The following is a 21997-nucleotide window of genomic DNA, read 5'->3' as shown; positions in this document are numbered from 1 at the left end:
CCAATGTGACCTCACACACCAGCTGTATGACCCTGATAAAGTCACTTAACCATGGCCTGCTTGTTTCCTCATCTGTAAAGCAGGGATGATGTAGCATCTCCCCAGTGATATTAAAGCATGAGCTAAATGCTAATAATATCCCTGATACTAGTCATAATCAGTCTGGACCTTCCTGCTGGAGCATTGGGCCTGAAATCAGGAAGACCCAAGTTCCAATCCAATCTCACTCTAGCTATGGGACTCTGGGTAAAGCACTTGTTTGCCTCAGTTTCTCAAGTATAAAATGGAGATAACAGCACCTACCTCCTAGGGTTGTAAGGATCAAATAAGGTATTTATAAAGTCCATAGCAAGGTACGAGGAACCCAGTAGGCAGTTAATAAATGCTTACTTCCTTCCCCCTACCCTCTAGGCGAATGAAGTAGACTCCTGTACCCCCCCACCCCCACCCCCACCACCTATGCTTTGGTCTCGGTTGGAAGCCAGGATGCCAGCGTCCCTTCCACGGGACTTGTTATGGGAACCAAATGATATGTGTGTAAAGTCCTTTGCAAACCCAAGCAATGAAAGCCTCCATCTGGCCTCTTCTAACGAAGCCCTAGTGGAGAGAAGGGCATAGCGTTGAGGCATCTGCCCAGGCGGACCTTTCATTTTATTCAAGTTTCTTGAGGGCAAGAAAATGAAAATGGAGCATTGACCGAAGGATTTGGTAGATTTGGGTAGAAAGGCAAGTGAAAAACACAGATGAGGTCCCATACACCTGTGAAGAAATAGTCGCGTGCAGCGGGCACACGCCCAGCCCCACCGAGGATGGCACAGGAGCAGCTCAAGGTCAGTCCTGGCCCCCAGTGCCTTTGAAGAAGACCTTGTTCTTTCCAGTTCGACTGGGTCCCACAAGCCGCTTGCTGTGTGGACTCCAGCCGGAGGCCTCGGGGGAGCTCAGTAGGACATCAGGGGTCTTTAACACCTGCCGGGCACTGGCCTTCCCGAGGAGCTCCTTAAAGACACATTCCATCTTCTGGGCCACATTCTGGGGAAGGTGCCAGAGTGGAGGGGTCAGTCATTGGGGGGCCGAGAGAAGGGTGCCATGGAAGATGAGGCTCCTTCCCCTTAATCCCGCCCATTTCTCCATCTGCCCACCAGTGCCTGAGAGGAAGGGGCCAGCTTTTCCTTCGCCATGCCCCCACCTCTTCGGTCTCTGAGCCTGCCATCATTTCTCCTCCTCTTTCCCAAACCATGAGAGAATTCTCCCCACAACTCTCTCCTTCAGGCCGTGGCATTCTATGGGCCCTTTGGTCGCTAGGCTGTTTTTCAGAAAGAGCCACACGGCTCTTTTCACTCCCCACCCCCCTGGATTGTGACTTTGCCCCTCCCTGCCCCTCTCTGATGTCCCTGACAAGCTGCAAGCTTTTCTCTGGCCTCTTCCTGGCTGACCTCTCCTTGGCTGATCTCTCTGAAGCACCTGGCTCTAATGACGATGCCACCCCACCCCCCGCCCCTTACTCTTCCCTGCCACGTCCCTTCAAACCCTCCCCCCTTGGCAACTGTCTCCTTTGATGGTTCTTTCTCCCAGGATGCCTCACTTCTTCCCCACGGCCACTTCTTGGGCAGTCTCACCTACTCCCATAACATCAGTGATCCCAGCCCTAGGCAGGAGATTCCAGGGCATCTCTAGCCCTAATCTGGGCCCTAAACACTGGGTCCAAGCTTCCAGTTGTCCCAATCAACATCCCAAAGTGGAACCCCTAATCATCTTTCCCCTAGGCCTCATCCCAAACCCTCACTTTTTTCCAATTCCCTGATTCTGTTCGTTAGCTCAGGCTCATAACCTGAGTCATCCTTGGATCTTTTCCCTCCCTGCCCCCCTCCCCCGATCACATCCTGTCAATACCTCTTGGATCCCTCTCCATCCTCTCGGCCACCACCCTAGTCCAGAGCCTCATCAAGCCTCCCTTGGACCAGTGCCATCGCCTCCTAATGGGCCTCTCTCTGGCCCATCGAGTCTCTACTCTAATCTGTCCTCTAGAAGCTGCCAAAGTGATTTTCCAAAGCCTAGGTCTGGTTCCAGAAACTCCAGAATGAGATCATGGCTCCCCAGCCCACCTCAACTGGGCCTCCCTTCTCCCAGGCCAGCCTGGCTCATGCCATTTGTTCCCTTCCCTGAAATGTCCATCCCCCCTTCCCTCTCGCATTTCCTGCCTGTTCTCCAAGGCCCAATCCAAATGGCAACTCCCCCAGTCTTTCCTGGCCATTCTGAAGAGCCATCCCCCACAACACACATACACACGTACCCCCCAAGCACTGGATTCTACAGCCCAGCACTTAGCACATAAGTAGGCTCGCTGCTTCCCTTTGTTTGAGGGTGAGGCCAATGGCCCCAGCCAGACTGGGAGCTCCCCAGGGATAAACCTTGAGGATTATTTTGCCCATGGCATCCCTCCCTTCCCAGCACAGGCAATCAGTGAAGACTTGGTGTGCTGAACTGAAGAGGAAAAAGAGGGGAGAGAACATAGGAGCCAGGTGAGGAGAATGGGAAGAAAGGGGGGAATCAGAAGGGAGAGCAAAGGGGAGAATGAGGAGGGTCAAAATGAAAGGGGGGAGGGGCAGCTAGGTGGCACAGTGGATAAAGCACCGGTCCTTGAATCAAGAGTACCTGAGTTCAAATCCAGCCTCAGACACTTGACACTTACTAGCTGTGTGACCCTGGGCAAGTCACTTAACCCCAATTGCCTCACCCAGAAAAAAAAATGAAAGGGGGACCATTTCAGGTCACAGAGACGTGCCCCCCCTTCCTCCCCCTCCTCACTCCAAGCCAGGCTGTCTCACCTTGTCAACTTCCAATTTCCTATCACTGGTGACGATAGCTGGGCTGCGCCAGCTGCAGCCAGAGGGACCGGGCATCTCCATGGTGTTGCGGCGCTCTGGCCTGAATTGGAGAGTAGGGGTGGGTGCAGGGAGTCAGCCTGGCTTCACCCAACACCCAGCATGGTAGCAAAAGGAAAGAGGAAGTTTGCTTTTGTCCCTGGGGGTCCCTCCCCCAAGGAGTTTCTGCCCCACAGGCTGACCTGTCACCAGGTATCACAGCTCGGCCAGTGGACGTCAAGGTCAAAGGGTGGTGGGTAGGATCCAGAAAAGGTGAAGTCACTTTGCCAACTGGACTGCCACTGCTCGCTTGGGGGCGAGCCCTGCCATAGCCACCTTCTGAATTTGTGCGCATGCTGGCATGGAGTGGGGGGCCCTGGGTGAGAGCCTGTTGACTCCTCTTGACCCCTTCTCCAGGAAGCCTTTCGACCCCACTGAGCCCCAGATCTCTCCAAGATCTGACTCCCCCACCTGACAGCTCCTGCTTACTCTGTTTCCCATAGAATTTGGGAATCCTAGAATGCCGGGCCTGAAGGCTCCTTGGAACACAGAGGCTTTAAGCTGCTTATTTCACAGATGGGGAAATGGAGGCCCAGAGAGAGCACAGGGTTCTCCTCAAGTTCACCCAGCTGATTAGTTGTCTCCTGCCTCTCAGTGTGGGCCCTTCCCATCACACCAGAGCACTGCCTTCTCCTGGTGAGGAGACCCTTTGGCATGATATGGGGCACTACCTCCACATTGTCTGGTGAGCCCAGGGTGGGACACACCCCTGACCCCTCCACTTACCGGCTCACAGGCTCCACAGGGAGGTCCTCAGATTTGGAGACTGGTTCCCCTTCTCCCTGTCCCTCCGGCAAAACCATTCGATTCTCCGGCCTAGGGACACAAGGGGGCTGCTTGGGGAAAGGCTTCAGTCCCCAGAAAAAGCTAGGCCCCAAAGGGGATGGAGAGCAGATGAGGGATGTAGAGATGGGGAAGGGACCCAAGGGAAGAAGGGGCTGAGCAGGCTCAGTCATCATTGGGTCTCTAAACCCCGGGGCCATCTCTTTTAAAGACAGGCTGGGAGAGGGCAGCTAGGTAGCACAGTGGATAGAGCACCGGCCCTGGATTCAGGAGGACCTGAGTTCAAATCCGCCCTCAGACACTTGCCACTTACTAACTGTGTGACCCTGGGAAAGTCACTTAACCCTCATTGCCCCGCCAAAAAAAAAACAAAGAACAAAAAACGACTAAAGACAGTTTGGGAGGCAACAAACAGCAGGTGAAGAAGGCAGACTCCAAGTGTCAGGGAGGGAACAGGAAGACCCAAACCCACTCCCGACTTTGAATGTTGGGCCTGAGGCCCACTCTCAAGGCCAGTGCCTCCCCTGCTGCTCAGGGCTGATCTCACTCACCTGTCAGGCACCTTGATATACTTGTGGGGGATGAGCCCCAGGGTGCCTGCCCGCTCCCCACGCCACCACTCTCCCGAAGCCCGGCTGTGCAGCCACAACAAGTCCCCACGCTGGAAAGTTAGCTCCTGGGGTGTCCGGCCCACATAGTCAAAGCAAGCCACAGCCTCCACGCTTCTCTCATACTCAGGGGCAGAGGCAGAAGCTGAGGCAGAAGCTGAGGCAGAGGCTGAGGCAGAGGCCTCTGGGGGGGACCCAGAGCTCTCTGGAGGTTGAATGGGAGGCTCTGTGGATAAGAAGATGGGACACTCTGGGGGAAAATAGGCAGGGTGTGTGTCAGCTGGGGTGGGGGGAGTGGGAGCGGGAGCGGAGCAGGGGGAATCTAAAGGGACAGAGGACATTGAGGGGAAGACTCTGGATGAAGCGTGGCCCACTGTGGGAGACAGGACCCTGTCTGGGAAGGTGGGGGAACTCTCCAAAGGGGCCCCCTGCTTCACCGTCTTTATTTGCCGATGTCTCCGTGGGCACGTCCTGCTCACTCTCTTCCGCCGTGGCATCCAGTTGAGCATCCCTGAGACCAAGGTCAGAAGGTCAGACCAAGACAGGGAGTGGGACATCCCTGCCTCCCCTAAGTCAAGTCTGCATGCAGATGATGTGTGTAGATAGGAGATAGAAGCAGGTGTCTCTTTACAGGGGATGGAGGTGACCTTCTAGTCCAGCCCCCCGCCCCCAGATCCCCTATGGGACCAGCCTCCTCACCCCCGGATTTCTGGCAAAGTGGGATGAGACTGTGGGGCACTCCCATTTCTCAGATTTACCCAAAATCATCATGTGGTGGGGTCATGCACTTTTCATAGAGGGGCCCCGGCAGCACAGCAGGGGTTGGGAAGATCAATTCGGGTTGCAGGATGAGCGTCTGAACCAGCTGGTTTACACGGCCCTGCACGGCCACCGGGTCCTGTTCAGGTGGCACAACCACCAGGGTGGGCCCAAAGCACACGGCCAGGTTGTAGGGATCCATCATGTTTTCATCACTGTACTGGGCCAGGCTGAGCATCACGAAGACACACAGACCACACAGATAAGCACGGACACCATCAGGAGGCCAAGCAGACCCCACCCACCCTCTGGCTCAGGAAAGGGGTCACACGAGATGACCCTAAAGTCCCGCTCAGCTCTGACAATCACTGACCCTCTGGACGCGCCCCCCCCGCCCCAAGTGGGGGTGGCAGAGCGGATGGGGGAGGGGGCGCTGTAGGAGCAGGAGGGGGTGATGCCACTCACTGATTGAGGAAAGTGAAGAGATAACGAAGGACAACCAACACAGGCCCAGGCAGGCGGCCCAGGATGCCCTTCACATGCTCTGCCCTCTCTCCAGGGCTCTCCAGATCTGGGGACCCCAATACCCCATCCCAAGTAGCTCATTACTCAGACTGCTCCCCCTCCCCTCTCCTACCCTCTCCCAGCCGCCCCGGCCTGGCTTCCCCCGCTCACTCACCCACAGCAGCCAGCATCTCCCCAAACAGCTCAGATGGGAAAAGTGGGGTCTCCAGGCCACGGAAATAGAGCTTCAGGACACCAGCCACGGAGTCCAGATCGTGGGCCGAGTAGCCCTCCAGCAAGGGGTCCTCACCTGGCCACAGATTCAGGAGTGACTCCGGGCCCCCGCCGACTGTCCCTCCCCGCCACTTCCTTCCCTCCCTACCCACCTCTCTCAAAGGCATTCCGGATTTCTGTGACCCTGAGTTGTGCTCCGGGCACCCGGAAAATGCCCTCATGCTGGAGACCTGGAGGCAGGGAGAGCAACCACCAGATGAAGTGGGGGCAATGACCAGGAGGAGGGGACCCCGAGTGGCCTCCCCCCAATCCCAGCCCCCCAGAGCCACAGTGTTCCCCTCCTCTCCATGGCTAAGTCAAGAGGGGCCAGGTGACCCCCCAATCCCAGCCCCCTGGAACCATGGTGCTCCCCCTGCTAGCAGTCACGGGCATTTACCCTGGCCCGAGTGGGGACACCAGGTCTGCCTAGAGAGGTGAGCCAAGGGGCAAGCAGAGGCTGAGCCTGCAGCGGGAACACTCAGGGCCTTACCGTGCAGGTTGATGAAGCGGATACAGCTTTCAACTACCAAGGGGACAGCCTGGCCTGAACTCTAGAGGCAGGAAGAGGAGAGAGGAGCCCAGGGCTAATGAACCTTCCTCCCTGGGTGGGGCTGATGAAAGCAAGCCAGTCCCTCCTCCCCCCAAACAGCCAAGGGCCCATCTATCCCCAGGCCTGGCAGAGGAGTGGGCCACCATGGGCCACCACAGGCTACAGGGAGGAGAGAAGACAATCCCCATTATCCAGATGGGGGAACTGACTCTCCCCAGGACAGGGGGGTGTGTACTGAGTGGATGCATTTGCACCCACACCTGGGCCATGTAGATCATTCCCACTGCTTAGCGCTGCTGCTCCTGCTTCCTAAGGCTCCCTCCCTCCCCCCCCCCCCCCCCCGTGTGTCTCTAGTTATTTATATGTTATCTCCCCAGCTAGGGCATCGGCTCCTTAAGAGAAGGCGCTGGGGGACCTCTCCTTGCACCCCCAGAACCTGGCACACGCTTGCGCCCTCTGCCTGCACAGTGAGCACTTCCTCTGCACTGACCTCTGACACTTACAGGCCTGACCCTGAGGACTTGGCCCTTCCCCAAGGCCCCCTGCCCAGGGGCTGACTCCCATCCAGGAGAGAGGAGGGGAGTCCCTGCACCTTCTCTGTAGCCAGCCTGGCAGGGGTAGGGCAGCTCGTACCTGGATGAACTTTTCCATGTCTCCGGCAAAGAGTTTGTGGTTATACTGGGAGCTGGGCCGAGGGCGGCGATTCCTCTGAGATCTAGTCAAGGCACAGCGGGCCCTAAAATCAAGGCAGGGGGGGCTCTAAGGGACACAGAGGCCGAGGGACCCCCCCATAACTGTGCCTTCTTCCCCTTCTACCCTTGGAGCTCAGAGCCCTTAATGGGGAAGGAAATGCACCTGAAAACAAATCTAGTTCAACTCCTTAATTTTACAGGTGGGGAAACTGAGGAAGCCCAAGGAAACACAGTGGCCCAAGGTTAGGCAGAGCCAGAGGTGGGACAAGAGTCCTAGTAAATAGGAAGATCAAGCTTCCCCTCGTGATAGCTAGAATTTTAGCCTTTACACCCTTTAGAGGCAGTATGGACAGTGGAAAGAGTCCTGCCTTTGGAGTCAGAGGACCTGAATTGGAATCCAGGGTTTGTTTGGGGGTTTTTTTCGGGGGGGGGTTGTTGTTGTTGTTGTTGTTGTTTTGTGGGGCAATGGGGGTTAAGTGACTTGCCCAGGGTCACACAGATAGTAAGTGTCTGAGGCCAGATTTGAACTCAGGTCCTCCTGACTCCAGGGCCGGTGCTCTATCCACTGTGCCACCTAGCTGCCCCGGAATCCAGGTTTTGCCACTTATTTGCCACTTTGAGACCTTGGGGCTCAGTTTCCTCATCTGAAAAAATGAAGGTTTTGAACTAGATGAGGTCCAAACTTTCGATGTGTGATTCCCCTTTCGGCATAAACCAGGGGATCTCTCTGGGAGACTTACCGAGACCCATCACAATCTTCCTTGTTGCCTGTGAGGACAAGAGGAAATCAACTGATCACTGAGCCCTTGGGCATCCTCTGTGGCCCCCCTTCTTCAGGAGAACACACTGAGCCCAAGGGATTAAGCTGGGTGTGGGCAGCATGCAAAGGAGTATTGGAGGTTTGGGGGATTTCCGGTGGGTGGCATCCTGTAGCAAGCCTGGCATTAGGCCTCTGGGCCAGAAACAAACGGACAGCAACTGTCCTTTGAATTGGAGGGCTGGGGGCAAGGACTGGGGTTGGGATGGGGGGCTGGGCTGGGGCTGGGGGACTCAGAGGCAGGAACTGGGCTGGGGGAAGGGGCTGGGGGGGCAGGCCCACTTTTCTGAATGGCTTCCTGGAGTTTCTCGTGTTTTGCTTGTAGTTTGCTGAGGATGCTTCTGCAGCTCAGATATTCTTGCAGTTTCTGTGGGGTCCAAGGGATGGAAGGATTGGTCATGAATCTGGTGGCCCTGCAGCCCCAGCTGCCGAGGTCACTTCTCAAACCCTCACCAGGATGTAGAAAGTCTCCGTCTCCTGCTGCTGGCCACGTCTCCGAGCGAGCTGCCGACAGCCGGGGTCAGAGCCTGTGGACTTAAGTGACTCAGTGGATGGACTGGCTTGGAAGGCATCTAACACATCGCCCTCGTCTGAGGCGGCCTGGTCCAGCAGGGACTGTAGACTTGCCTTCAGTGTCTTGTTGACCTGAAGGTGGGAAGCAAAGAGACAGCTCTGAGGGTCACACTGGGTGGAGGGAAGGGGGAGGAACTTGAGAGAGACAGACAGACAACGTTGGGCAGAGAGAATCTGGAGGGGCTGGTGCCCTGCTTGTGGGGTCCATGGGATCAGGCTGCATCCTTTCCCACCAGGCCCTGGGCCCCTGAGATGCCTACCTCCTCGGTTTCAATGTTCTGTTGATCCAGGCGGGCTTGGATATTCTTGGCTCGAGGAAGGATTTCATCCTCCAGATCTACGGGTACCTGTACCTCACAAACCTGAAAGGTCAGAGGTGGGACAACATGTGAAACCTGCAGAACTCAAGACACATCATGGAGACGGGCGAATGTGACTTGTTTTGTGTCTTGTTTGGAAAAGCCGTTATCTCTTATTTAGTTTATTATTATTTAGTTTAGCCAATAAATACCCCTCAAACTTTCTGAAGGAAGACAGTTTGTAGCTTGGACCAAAAGACCCAAGTGACAACAGATTGTTTGGGCCCCATAAAGAGAAGGGATGGGCTGCTTCAATCCCCCAGAGTGGGAAGGGAATCCAAACAATATCTCTATCTGATTAGTCTGAGAGAGATAGCCCATCATGAGATGCTCACTTCCTGCACCCACCATGGACAGAGGCGAGACAAACAGAAAACCACAGACTGTCCTGCAGTTTCAGAAGGCTGTGATTCTAATCAGAGTCTCTGGATGAGATTACTGTTCCTATCAGCTGCTAAAGGAAAACCCAAGGGGAAATAAGAAAGATAGCTAACAAGGGAGTTTTCTTTATGTATGGGAAGGAAGGGTGGTGAGAAATCAAGGACCAGGTAAAAAAGAGAGGTAAGTAAAGAGAGGGAGAGACAGGAAGAGAGAAGGGAAAAGAGGAAGGAGACAAGTGCCCACCCGCCCACCTGCCTAGCCGCCTGACCACTAGAGGTCCCCCTCTCCTATTGCCTGGGGTCGCAAGCTTAACAGCTGGTCAACTTTGCTGAAGACCAGACTGACCATGAACCTCCCCTGAGGTTGGCTGGCAATGACAGGACCAGAACAACCCCAAGAGACAATTCTTTTTTTGAAAGCACCAGATTCAGGACTTGGACCAGAGGTGCCTTGTTTTGAGAACGCACCATTCCACAGGACTGGGGCCATATTTGGCTGAATTATTAAGGAGAGATCCATATTGGAGAGAGATGTGGACTATTCACTGTCAAGTTCCATTAGACTTGGGGAGAGAGCCACCAATTGGGGACTCCCTGAAGGGTAGTTAGGTGACAGTGGCTTACTACCTCCACCTGGTGGCAGCATTTCCAAAGTGCAGGGAGCCCATTATTAAGTTAGAAGGTCAGAAATAGGGAGCTGGGATCAGGGCTCAGGGCTTTTCTGGGGCAAGAGCCTTCTTCACCTCATCTCCTTCATAAGGTTGGTATTCAAATCGGAGAGGGGGACAGAAGGCAGAGGCGTGGAGCTCCAACACCTTGCTCTTGTCTCCTTCTGGATCCAGAGTATCCAAGGCTACCTCCAGTTTGCTGGGGCCCTGATCGGGAGAGGTCTTGGCCCGGGTCACAGCTGTTGAGTAGCTACGAAGGACCTTGCTCAGAGCCAGGTGGAAGCCCAGATCACTGCACTACAGGAGACACAAGCCAATGAGCCCCTAAACAGGCTGGCCCTCCAAGCAGGACCCTCCCAGGCACCCCCCCCCCCTCAGCCCGGCCCACATCCCGGGCACCCCCCCCTCAGCCCGGCCCACATCCCGGGCACCCTCCCTCAGCCCGGCCCACATCCCGGGCACCCACATCCATGATGGCGATAGCGTCTCGGATATAATAGTGGCTGACGGCGGCGTTGGCACTGGCCAAGCTGAGCAGGTATTCGTTCCGCGCCTTGGTACACTTCAGCTTGTGCTCTAGGAACTTGGCCTGGCGCTGCTCGGGAAGCACAGAAGAAGCCTGATGAAACTTATCAGTGTGGGGGAACCTTGGTGGTCCCACAGGGCAGGGGACAGAAGGGGGCACAGGGAAGGCCAGGAGGCACACACTCATCTTCTTGGCATTGTACCCCTCTGCCACCATCGGCTTATCCATCTCTTTTTTTGGGGGGGGTGAGGCAATTGGGGTTAAGTGACTTGCCCAGGGTCACACAGCTAGTAAGTGTCAAGTGTCTGAGGCCGGATTTGAACTCAGGTCTTCCTGAATCCAGGGCCGGCGCTCTATCCACTGTGCTACCCTAGCTGCTGCCCCAGGCTTATCCATCTCTAGCTGTTTCCCTTGGTAGGGGCCGAGGTTGTCCACCAGAAAGAGGGCTACTCACTGGCTTTTAGATCACCATTTCTAACTGCCTCTGAAGCAGGGTGAGGCAGGACAGAACCCAGCAGGTGTCATAGAAGCCCGGAACTTTGGAGGCAGGAGAACCCTGAGGAAGGTCCTGACTCCAACCCCCACAATGCTTGGGGGAGGGGAAGGGATTTTTCCCAAAGTTACAGAATGGGGAAAAGTTGAATCAGAATTTGAACTCTGCTCTTACTCCCTAGCATAGTCTTTGCCCCTGGACAGGCTGGACTACAGGGGCCTCTGTTTCTGGCTAAGGGCACTTTGAGACATTCCCCCAATCTTCCCAGAACCAGAGGGAAGGAGGGATGGAGGGAGGGCAGCCAGACAAAGGCTCACAAGCAACAAAGCCAGGGTGGGAACTTGGCTTTTCTGACCCCCTAAAGTGACTGAGGAACACACACACACCCCACAAAATTCCTCATTCTTTCTTCTGTTTCCAATAAAGGCCTGTGGGCTCCCCCTGCCCCCCAGCCCCTTCCCCTTCCCTTCCTCATTAGGCCAGGCTGTCCCCCACAAATGCCTGTGGGCTCCCCCTGCCCCCCAAGCCCTACCCATTGGGCTCCCCCTGCCCCCCAGTCCCTTCCCCTTCCCTTCCCCATTAGGCCAGGCTATCCCCCACAAGGGCTCCCCTGCCCCCCAAAACCTGCCCACTGGGCTCCCCCTGCCCCCCAGTCCCGTCCCCTTCCCTTCCCCATTAGGCCAGGCTGTCCCCCACAAGGGCTCCCCTGCCCCCCAAAACCTGCCCACTGGGCTCCCCCTGCCCCCCAGTCCCTTCCCCTTCCCTTCCCCATTAGGCCAGGCTATCCCCCACAAGGGCTCCCCTGCCCCCCAAAACCTGCCCACTGGGCTCCCCCTGCCCCCCAGTCCCTTCCCCTTCCCTTCCCCATTAGGCCAGGCTGCCCCCCACAAAGGCCTGTGGGCTCCCCCTGCTCCCCAGCCCCTTCCCCTACCTTCTCTAGCAGGCGCCCACCCTTCTTGAGGGAGGTTCTGCGAGGAGGGGCCCAGCCGTGCCCATCTATGCCTTGGGAGGTGGCGGACTCCCCGCAGCGGCCAGCCCGCTTCTCCTCTTGGCGCTCTGCCTCTCTCAGCTTGCCCTCCGAGCTCACGCTCTCTGCTCTGTATGTTTGGTAGGTTTTCATGGCCTGAGAAGAGGTAGAAGTAAATGTACAATTGAGGCACTGACCACTGAGCTTTTTGGCACCTCCCTCTACAAGGGGTTCGCCCATCCATAAGCTACACCCCCCTCAGATTTCTTTTTTAAGGGGCCAGGAGGGCCAGTCATTCAAGACCCCTCCCCACAGGACCAGTGCAGCCAACTGATCCAAGCAGGGACAGAACCCAGTGGTGTCATAGAGGGCCAGACCCCAGAGCCTTGGATACAGGGAGAGTCCTTAGAGACCAGAGAGCAAAGGTCACAACTGACAGCCCCTCCCCCCTCCCCAGCCCCCCTACCCCCCCCATACCATCTGTAGCTCTGATACCACTTTGAGCAGCTCTTCCTGTAACTGTTGTTCCAGATCTTTGCTCTAGGGAGGAAAGAGGGAAGTGGGGATCACTGACCACAGGGAGGTTCTACCCCCAGCACAGTGCCCACCAGTCACACTCCCCCAGTCTAGCCCCGCCGTCACCTATAGCTCCCACCGTGCCCACCCAACACTACTGTCTGCCTAACCAATGTCTTCTCCGACTCATCCCGTATCTTTCAATAGACTCACGCTCATGTACACACTCAAACACACACAAAGACACATACCCACTCATGCATACCCTGGCCCATAAATAAAAGTATATATGCACATGCACACACACACACACACACACACTCATGTACAACCTGGCCCACAAATAAAAGTATATATGCAGGGCAGCTAGGTGGCACAGTGGAGAAAGCACCAGCCCTGACTTTAGGAGGACCTGAGTTCAAATCCAGCCTCAGACACTTGACAATTAACTAGCTGTGTGACCCTGGGCAAGTCATTTAACCCTCATTGCCCCGCAAAAAAACAAAAAAAAGTATATATGCACATGCACACGCGCACGCACACACACACACTCATGCACACACGCAGAGCCAGCCTGCCTCTGCCTGACCAGCAGGACCAGTCCCCCTTTTCTGTGCCACTCTCCCATTCCTCTGATCTCCACTGGGCCCCACAGATGCCTGCTGACCATCTGGACCCTTGGCACTGAGCTGAGCCCTCTCTGCCCCAGGTCCCCTTCCGCCTGGGCCCAGGCGGGCGGGCGGGCGGTCAGTGGGTCGGTCACCTTCTTCACCAGCCGCCCTACGTCCTCTCCAATGTGACTGAGCTGCTGGGCCAGGGGCCCCGCCAGCACCTCGCTGAGGGCCCCGTGATCCCGGCTCTCCTGCCGAGTCTGCTGCAGCAGCACATACCAGCAGTGCAGGGGAGACAGAAGGGCCGGCTCCTTCCTGGGGGGTAACACAGGGGATGGGCCAGGGGCATCAAGGCCCCAAGGCCCCCCCATCGCCACCCGCGAGAACTCTGGGGCGGGCCCCTTTCCCCAATCCCGGTCCCTGGTCAGCACTCAGACAAGGCCCTGGCCCTGCTACCGGAAGTTTTGCTGGTCCCGGTCCTTGCCGCTGGTTCGGCCCCCTCGGCCCAAGAACCTCTCGCTGAGCTTCTCTAATCCTTTGGAGTACTCCAGCTCCACCTCGGCCCGGCGCCGCATGAACTCGCCCAGGTCCTGAAGCAGCTCCCGCCGTAGCTCCCCCTGGCCCTCCAGACACCGCAGCTGCTCTGCCAGCTGCCATCGGATCTCTGTGGGGGGCGACAGTGAGAGGGAGGGAAGGGCGACACAGGCTCCCCTGGCCCTGGAGGGTGCCCACCCACCAGAAACAAGGCAAGGGGTACTCCTGGCAGAGGCCAGCCACCAGAGCCTAGGACCTCTGGGCTGCTCCAGCTGCCTTCCCAGGACCAGTCTCTCTGGTTCCATTTCACTGGGCCCTTGGCCTAATTCCTCCCCCCCCCCCCAGGCCTGTTTCCTTTTCTGAAAATGTCAGGGTTGGGGGGGGGAGATTATCTAGTACCCAAGCCCCCCCTTCTGGCTCTAGATCTAGGAGTCTACATGTGACTCTGGGCAAGTCTCTTCTCCCCCCTGGGCCTCAGTTTCCTCCTCTGAAAATGGGGATGGCGGGGAGGAGACACTAGCTAGCCTCTGAGGTCCTTTCCAGACCCTCACATAATTCCCTTGCCACCACCGAACAGGGAGCAGCCTGACCCCTCTGACTGATAAGCCTATTATCTTGTGTCTTCCCTAAGGTTCCCATCTCTCCCAAACCCTGTTATAAGTACTCTGCATATATTAGGCACCTAAGGCCTACACTTCTCCTGGAAGTCAGGAGCCCCTGGATACCTTTGGACACACTCAGGGTTAAATTCAAATGCCAACAGCCAATGATTGAGTGCCTAGCATGTATGTAGCAGCCTAAACAGAGTCTTGTGGGAGATGCAAAGATGAAAAAAGACAGCCCCTGCATTTGAAGAATTTCAGTCTATCCCTCCCTGCAAGGGATCCGGGAATCAGGAAAGTAATGGGTTTGAATTCTGTCTCTGATTCTTAGTAGCTGTGTGACCCTGGACAAGTCCCTCTGGCCTGGTGTTCTTATTTATGGAACAGGGACAATTGTACCTAAGTTAGAGGAGTATTGTCAGGACCAAATGAGTATGTGTGGAACGTGTGCCTTGTAAACCCTAAAACACTATATAAATGTCAGTTCTTATTACTAATAAAAATTTATGGGATTGAATAATAACGGGTTTCATGTTTATGGTATTGAAACGTTTATTAAATGCATTATTTACAACTGCCTTGTAGTATAGATGGTCATATTTTGCAGATGAGGAAAACCAAGGCCCTGAAAGATGATTGGACTCATGCACAGACCCAGGACAAAGGGTGGAGGGAGCCCAAGTCTTCTCCCTCACAGCACTCTCCAGCCTCCATACTTTTGTTAAGACCCTCCCCCAGGGGGGCGGCTAGATGGCGCAGTGGATAGAGCACCGGCCCTGGAGTCAGGAGGACCTGAGTTCAAATACGACCTCAAACACTTTACACTTATTAGCTAGCTCAGTTTTTAAGTTTCCTGAGGGCAAGAGGCCAGGTTTTAGCCCAACTTTAGATTGTCTCTGGGCAGCTAGGTGGCACTGCAGTGGATAGAGTACTGGGCCTGGAGTCAGAAAGACTCCTCTTCCTGAGTTCAAATCCAGCCTCAGACATTTACCAGCTGTGTGACCCTGGAGTTGTCACTTGGCCCTATTAGCCTCAGTTCCTCATTTATAAAATGAGCTGGAGAAGGACGTGACAAACCTCTCCAGTATCTCTGCCAAGAAAACCCCAAATGGGGTCACAGAGAGTTGGACACAACAGACTAATGGCTGAACAACAAATATTGTCTCTAGGGCTTGACCCACAGCAAATGCCCAACCGACACTGGTGAGGTTTTATTCCAATTCCATGACACCATTCTCCTTGTCTCTTGCCTTTGCTGGTTTCTTCTTGTCTGCCAACCGTTTAAAAGTGTGTGTGACCCCCAACTCCATCCTGGGCTGTCTTGTAGTCTCCCCTGTAGGCAGTCTCTCAAACTCTTGTCACATTTAACAGAAAGAATTCACATTTCTACCGCCCTCAAAGGGTTACAAAGCACTCTCTCCCTTAACCTGGGGTATGCTGGTAAATGTTTAACAACTAGGCAGGAAACACTTGGAAGTTTCTTCTGCGTTAATAACACTTTCTTTAGGGGCAGCTAGATGGCGCAGTGGATAAGCACAGGCCCTGGATTCAGGAGTACCTGAGTTCAAATCTGACCTCAGACACTTACTAGCTGTGTGACCCTGGGCAAGTCACTTAACCCCAATTGCCTCACCAAAAAAAAAATAATAAAATAAAATAACACTTTCTTTAGTCTAGACCATAGACCAGACTATAAATCAAGCCCTGTTTGTAGGGGTTGTTGATTTCCAAGACAGAAAGGTTCACACTGAAGACTGAACAATCATTCCCAACTACATCAACCTCTGGAGGGCCCACTGGAACTTCCAATTCAGGTCCAAATCTGGCTGCCTGCCTAACCAGCCCCTCTCTGTCAATGGAGGCATCATTGGGGCCTGGGTTAGGAACCTCAGAGCCATCATTGATGAGTCCCTCACTGTCATCACCACCCCTGCCATTAGCAGGGGCTAAAGTCCTATCAATTTTATCTCTTCTTATCCCTAGCATCTTTGTGTGTGGGGGGGGGGGGCAATGAGGGTTAAGTGACTTACCCAGGGTCACACAGCTAGTAAGTGTCAAGTGTCTGAGGCCAGATTTGAACTCAGGTACTCCTGAATCCAGGGCTGGTGCTTTAACCACTGTGCCATCTAGCTGCCCCAGCATCTTTACTCGTAATTCAGATCCCCATTAGATCTTCTTAGAACTCTCATGGGAGCCTCCCAACAGTCAGGCACTAACTAACAATCTAATGGGGCAGTCAACACACAAAGCAAGCTCGCTACAGGCTCAGTAGGAAACACTGAGGAGACAGAAGGCACCGGAATGAAGAGGGGTGGGGAAGGCTTCCTGTTAGAAAAGGGGTTTTCCTTGAGACTTAGGGGAGCCAGGGAGGTCAGGGGTCAGAGGAGGACAGAGAGAGGCCTGGGGAATGGTCAGAGAGAATGCTGGGAGCAGAAGCTGGAGGGTCTTGTTCCTGCTACTGAATCACAGAATGGGGGGTGGAGGGTGGGGGGCTCTGGAAGCCAGATGATGCCTTGGGGCCTCTGTTCTTTCCCTCCAAACGATCATCACACTTTCAAGGCTGCAAAGAGTTTTGCCAGACATTATCTCATTTGACCCCCATGACAACCTTGTGAGGTGTATTATCTGTTTTACACAGCAGGAAACCAAAGCCAATTGAAGTTCTATGATTCGCTCAGGCTCTGTCATTAAAGTGGAAGGATAGGCCCGTGGTCCTACCATTCGGCTAAAGTGCTTCCTCATAAGCCAGAAAGCTTCATATTGGAATTCAGGGGGATTGATGTGGTGGGAACCCACCTCCCCTCCCCCTCAGGGCAGCGCACTCCAGATCAGAACCCAGAAGCTCTTATAGGAAGGTGAGAGTGGCCACACTGGGCAAGAAGCCTGGCCAAAGTGGACCTCCTTGGGCCTCCAGCCCCAGCCAAGCTCCCTTCCTCCTTCATTTCCTGTCCCTAAGCTCTGGAAAGCCCCTGAGCTGCCTCCCTAGACATTACTATTTCCTTCCCCTCGGGGACCAGCCAGGCCTCTCCCCCCACCCCACCTAGTGCCGAAGCTGGCCTCAAGGGTTCACGACTTCATCCCCTCCCTCCCCCCCACAGCAGGACACCCTAGGCCCCCTGCTGCCACCAGATCCTCATAAAACTCTCCTTCCACCCCCACCTAACGGGCGATATCACACCAAGATAATAAGGCTGGTGAACAGCCAACTAAGGAAGAACGGTAGCGAAAATACTGCTTCCAATCCCAGGCCAGAGCCATTTGTTAGCACAAGGAAAGAGCCCCAACTAGCAGGGGCCCCTTTGCCAGTGTCTCTAGCAAGACTGAACCACACACACCTCCAACAGGGGGAGAAAACAATCCTGTGAGGCTGTAGAGTCAAAAGCCCTGGGTTCAAATGATGCCTCTGGTGCTAATCACCTGCAGGAGCTTAGGCAAGTCACCTCTCTTCCTGGGCCTCTTTCCCCCCCTTTCAGAATGGGGAGGTGGGATGGCTCTCCTCCACCGACAGGGGGTGGGGGGGGACTGCCAACCCTCTACTCAGGCTTCAGCAAACAAGGTCTTTGAGTGGTGGGGGAGCTGGCCAACCCCCCTGCCTCTGAGATTCTGGAACGGGGCCTACTGTATGGGACCTGAGTATGGAATTTGCTACTCAGTCTTCCTTGGCGCATACCCACACCCAAATGCTCACTTTATTGTTGTTTTTTTTTTTGTTTTTTTTTTTTTTGCAGGGCAATGAGGGTTAAGTGACTTGCCCAGGGTCACACAGCTAGTTAAGTGTCAAGTGTCTGAGGCTGGATTTGAACTCAGGGAGTCCTGAATCCAGGGCCGGTGCTTTATCCACTGCAGCGCCACCTAGCTGCCCCCAAATGCTCACTTTAGACACTATTAGAGAGCCACACCAGATTCTACTGTCCTCAGTGCTTATTCCTTTGCTTGCTTAATTCCCCGGGGCCCACCTTCCCCTAGGCCCTAAGGAGATGGAAACTTTTTTTTTTTTTAAGATCAAAAGCAACTTAAAATTAACTTCATTTGGAGAACCTTTCCCTCCTCTTTGAGATAATGCGGGGTATCACGGGGATGGCAAAAAAGGCGGACTAGCACTGGGTCATTGCCACACACAGAATACATTATATCACACACACATATATCTGATTTTAAAGTTCCCTATGTAGATAGGCCATAAGCACATTTTCTATAGACACTTCAGAGCTAAAACTGCTTAGTCCCCTTAGCAAGGAAAACCATTAGCAAACTATTTCTTTTCTTTTTTTGCAAGGCAATGAGGGTTAAGTGACTTACCCAGGGTCACACAGCTACTAAGTGTCAAGTGTCTGAGGCTGGATTTGAACTCAGGTCCTCCTGAATCCAGGACCGGTGCTTTATCCACTGTGCCACCTAACTGCCCCCACTTAGCAAACTATTTCTTAGCAAATGCTTCAGTGTTCAGTTCCAGAGGTCAAGTGGGATTTTAGGGCATGCTTTAGGTTGTCTCCTGAGCCTGGAGAGCAGTGGAAGATTTGGGAATTCCAAGAAAATGATGACATCCAGACCAATTCCCTTTATTTGGGACCAGCAATGGTACCGAGACCGTGTACTGCCCCGAGGGAGTTGGGGGGAGTGTGGCTTGTGAAACTTCGAGGTTTCGGCCAGTTGGAGGGCATTAGAGGGCCAGGGAGATAAACCCAGAAAGGGAAGTAAGAAGACACCCGACAACAATCTTGGCTTCTTCCAATTTTCCAAGGGTCTTTCCAAGGGTAAGTAAGCACTGCTCTCCCACACATTTGTTGTAGCCTTAGCTATGTGCCCGAAGCTCTGCTGGGAAGTGTTCCAGGCTGGTAAATGAGGGGAGAAGGGTGTCTAAGGTGTAAGCAGTGGGGGCGGGGAGGGGCTGAGGCTCAGAATGAACCCAGTGACAAAGTAGGGGCCTTTTCATTTTAGCCAGGCTGGGAGGGGTAGCTGAGGGGTAGCTGGGAGGGGCAGCCAGTAGGACTAATGCCAAGCCCACATTTCAGCAAAGAGACTGCGAAATCAGAGAGAACAGGAGATCGACCTGGAGACCACACCATGCCAGGGCTGCCCAATAAATGTCTAAGACTGTTTTACACTCAAGAAGAAAGGAGGGAGGGGGGCACAGGAAGGGCTAGCTGTCTTCAAGTACTTGAAGGGAAGTGGCAAAGAAGAATCTGACTTGTTTTGGCCTTAAAGCACCAAACTAGGTCCAGAAGCTGGGGGCGCGGGGGATGGTTAGGAGATTTCAGTTCAATTCAGGTTGTCCAAGATTAAGAGCCAGGAAGGACTCAGAGGATCATAATCCAACCCTCCCAATTACCAGTTTTTTCTTTCTTTCTTTTTTTTATTTTTGCAGGGCAATGAGGGTTAAGTGACTTGCCCAGGGTCACACAGCTAATAAGTGTCAAGTATCTGAAGCCAGATTTGAACTCAGGTCCTCCTGAATCCAGGACCGGTGCTTTTATCCACTGTGTCACCTAGCTATCATCCCCCCCTCCCAATTTACAGATGAGGAAACTGAGGCCCATAGGTTGCTCAAAGCCACCTGGTTCAGTGGTAGCTCAGTGGCTATTAAAACCAAGATCTTCTAACTAGCACCTTTCGGGTCTTTGAGTGGCTGTTGGATGACCCTCTTGTTAGAGATGCCCATTCCTGATCAGATATGTATGAGCTGGTCCCACCGAAATCCAAGATTCTGGTGAATGCCTCCTATCCATGATCACTACATCCCCTACATCGTGTAAACCACTCCCGATCTCCGGCCAACCTCTCAAAAAACTTTTAAAAGGAGATATCTGTGTGATTTGCATATGATTTGCATGGAGGAAGACTAAGTTTAAGGAGCAGAGAGATCCTCCCTCTCCCTTTGTCCTTGAGGGTCAAACTCTGGGGGGAGGGAGTAGGGAGCCCGGGAACAGCATCACCGCAGGACCTAGGGAGGCACCAGGATTCTAAGGAAGAATTGGGCTAACTTTGGGGGTGCTTCAGCTTCTAGGCAGAGGTGCCAGGGGCTAGGCTGAGTTCCTCTTCCTCCCATTTGTCTCTATGGGTCACCTCCATGCCCATCTGTGGGACAGAGCAGCAAGAGACGGGGGTCTAAAGGGGTTTAATCCCAGGAGCCTGGCAGGTCATAACTTGTGAGCCTCCCTGACCAGGCTTTAAGGGTAGATGGCACCTGGGGGCATCACAGTGGACAGAGCCTGGCGGCAGGAAGACCTGGGTTCAAATCTGATCTGACACTTAGTAGCTGTGGGATCCTGGGTAATTGCCTCAGTTTCCTCAGTTGGAAATAATAGCACCTACCTCCCCAGGATTCTCGTCAGGAACAAATGAGAAAATATTTGGAAAAAGTGCCTGACACATAAAATGTTCGTTCCCTTCCCTTCCCCTCTCCTCCCCTAAGTATCACACCGGCCCTGATGCCTACCCTCAAATGTTTCCTGCCTGTTCATTGGCCCCAAAGGGTGGCCAGGCCTGGAGAGAGATCAGCCCAGGGAAATTGGGGGGGGAGGGGAAGGGGTGGCAGGCCCCAAGGAGCAGAGAGGAAGGAGGGCAGGTGCAGGGAGTTAAAGGGGAGCAAAGCGCCACCCTGACCGTGACCGCGAGCCCGGAGCCGGGCTGCACGGGCAGCCTCCTGCCCTTCTCACCTTTGACGTGAGACTCATAGTCAGTCAGCGAGCCCCGCTCCTTCCTCAGTTTCCCGTGAGAGGCCATGGCCGTGGCTGGGGAGACGGCGATGGCAGGCGGCACCTCGGGCCGGGGAGAGGAGGCTGGCGAGCCTCTCTCTGAACCGTCTCTCTGACGGTTGGAACTAAGGCTTCGGACTCTGCACGTGCTCCCGCCGGGGAGAAAAGGGGCACGCTGGTCCCCCGAGTGCCCCCGCTGCCAGCCAGTCTGTGCGCTCTGCGCGGGCTCCCCTCCCTTGCGGCCCCGGGTCGGGCCACCCCCACCCCGCCCCCCGGCTCAGCGCCCAGTGGGGCCCGCCGAAGTTAAAGAGAAAACAGAAATGAGATCGCGGAGGGAAGGAGGGGGAGGGGAAGGGAAGGGAGGGGGAGGATCCGGGGCCCAGAGGGAGGGGCAGCCGGACCGGGGGCGCAGGCAGGAAGATGCTTTGGCTCGTGCGCCCCCTCCAAGGCTGGGGCACCCACTCTCACCGTCTCTTCTCCCCACAACCCCTTGGCCACCCAAACGCTGCCCTAGGGAAGCTGACCCTCCATCCCCCCTCCCTTCCACCCTTGCAGAAGTGGAGACTGGCTGTCAGCCCCCGGGGGGGGGGGGGGGAGGAAGGAGTGCACCGGGTTATTCCAAAGGGTCAGAGGCACTTCCTCCTTTTCCTGCCCTGGGCTGCAGTCCGGGGTGACTGGAGAGATGGGCTGCAAATTGGGCGCCCCCATCCCCCTTTGGGGTGAGGGAAAAGCTGCTTTATTTCTGCCCCCCCCCAATCTCCCCCTCCAAGGTGCTAACCACTTCCTGTCAGCGGAAGAAGCTCTTCTGCCTCCTCTGACAACCGTTGGGGCCCTGGCCCTACTGAGGGGGTGGGGGGGAAGGGGTTGGACCAGTGGTCCCCGTAGGGCACCACGAGGGCCCCTAGCAAAGTGGCTAGAGCTCGTTAAGGGCCTCAGTAAGTTGAAGAGTCACTCCCTGCTTACACTCTCACCCCAGGGACCCCGGCCCCACCTCACCCACCCTCCTGGGCCAACAGGGTTAGAATCAGCCCCATAGCCACCCTAAGACCAGAGGGGAAGGAAGGTTCAATTCAGGCACAGGAGGATCAGTTCCTCTGACTGGGAAAGGGATCGGGCCGTTTAGGAGGTAAGGAGGTGGGGGTGGGAAGGAAGATGGAAAGGCAATG

The 21997-nt window shown here is 55.0% G+C and overlaps 1 protein-coding gene across 5 annotated transcripts; it reads right to left on the bottom strand.

Moving 5' to 3' along the window:
• Window positions 1–633: 633 nt before the first annotated feature.
• On the bottom strand, window positions 634–21039 carry ARHGAP4 (Rho GTPase activating protein 4). 5 transcript variants are annotated; one of them, XM_043974563.1, is made up of 23 exons: window positions 20793–21039; window positions 13457–13664; window positions 13153–13315; window positions 12351–12413; window positions 11838–12029; window positions 10354–10482; window positions 9963–10184; window positions 8741–8842; window positions 8361–8552; window positions 8190–8274; window positions 7831–7858; window positions 7032–7134; window positions 6339–6399; window positions 5962–6039; window positions 5751–5885; window positions 5537–5642; window positions 5071–5301; window positions 4750–4823; window positions 4256–4538; window positions 3648–3737; window positions 3065–3217; window positions 2826–2925; window positions 634–1029 (listed from the first exon to the last, which is right to left on the bottom strand). In XM_043974563.1, the coding sequence occupies exons 1-23, from the start codon at window positions 20857–20859 to the stop codon at window positions 832–834; spliced, it is 3063 nt and encodes a 1020-aa protein (XP_043830498.1). In that variant the 5' UTR covers window positions 20860–21039; the 3' UTR covers window positions 634–831. The 5 variants fall into 5 exon arrangements, with proteins under 5 accessions (XP_043830498.1, XP_043830499.1, XP_043830500.1 ...); XM_043974564.1 differs by having other exon boundaries at window positions 12369–12413; XM_043974565.1 differs by lacking the exon at window positions 3065–3217.
• Window positions 21040–21997: the final 958 nt, after the last annotated feature.

Source organism: Dromiciops gliroides, chromosome X, assembly GCF_019393635.1.
Source record: "Dromiciops gliroides isolate mDroGli1 chromosome X, mDroGli1.pri, whole genome shotgun sequence".
NCBI lineage: Eukaryota > Metazoa > Chordata > Mammalia > Microbiotheria > Microbiotheriidae > Dromiciops > Dromiciops gliroides.
This window is presented reverse-complemented; position numbering and strand designations above follow the sequence as displayed.

Coding starts and splice junctions, on each gene's coding strand:
- ARHGAP4 (XM_043974563.1), bottom strand. CDS start 20,859: ATGGCCTCTCACGGGAAACTGAGGAAGGAGCGGGGCTCGCTGACTGAC. Junction 4,539..4,749: donor GACATCGGCAAATAAAGACG/GTGAAGCAGGGG, acceptor TCTTATCCACAG/AGCCTCCCATTCAACCTCCA. Junction 2,926..3,064: donor GCTGTGATACCTGGTGACAG/GTCAGCCTGTGG, acceptor TCTCCAATTCAG/GCCAGAGCGCCGCAACACCA.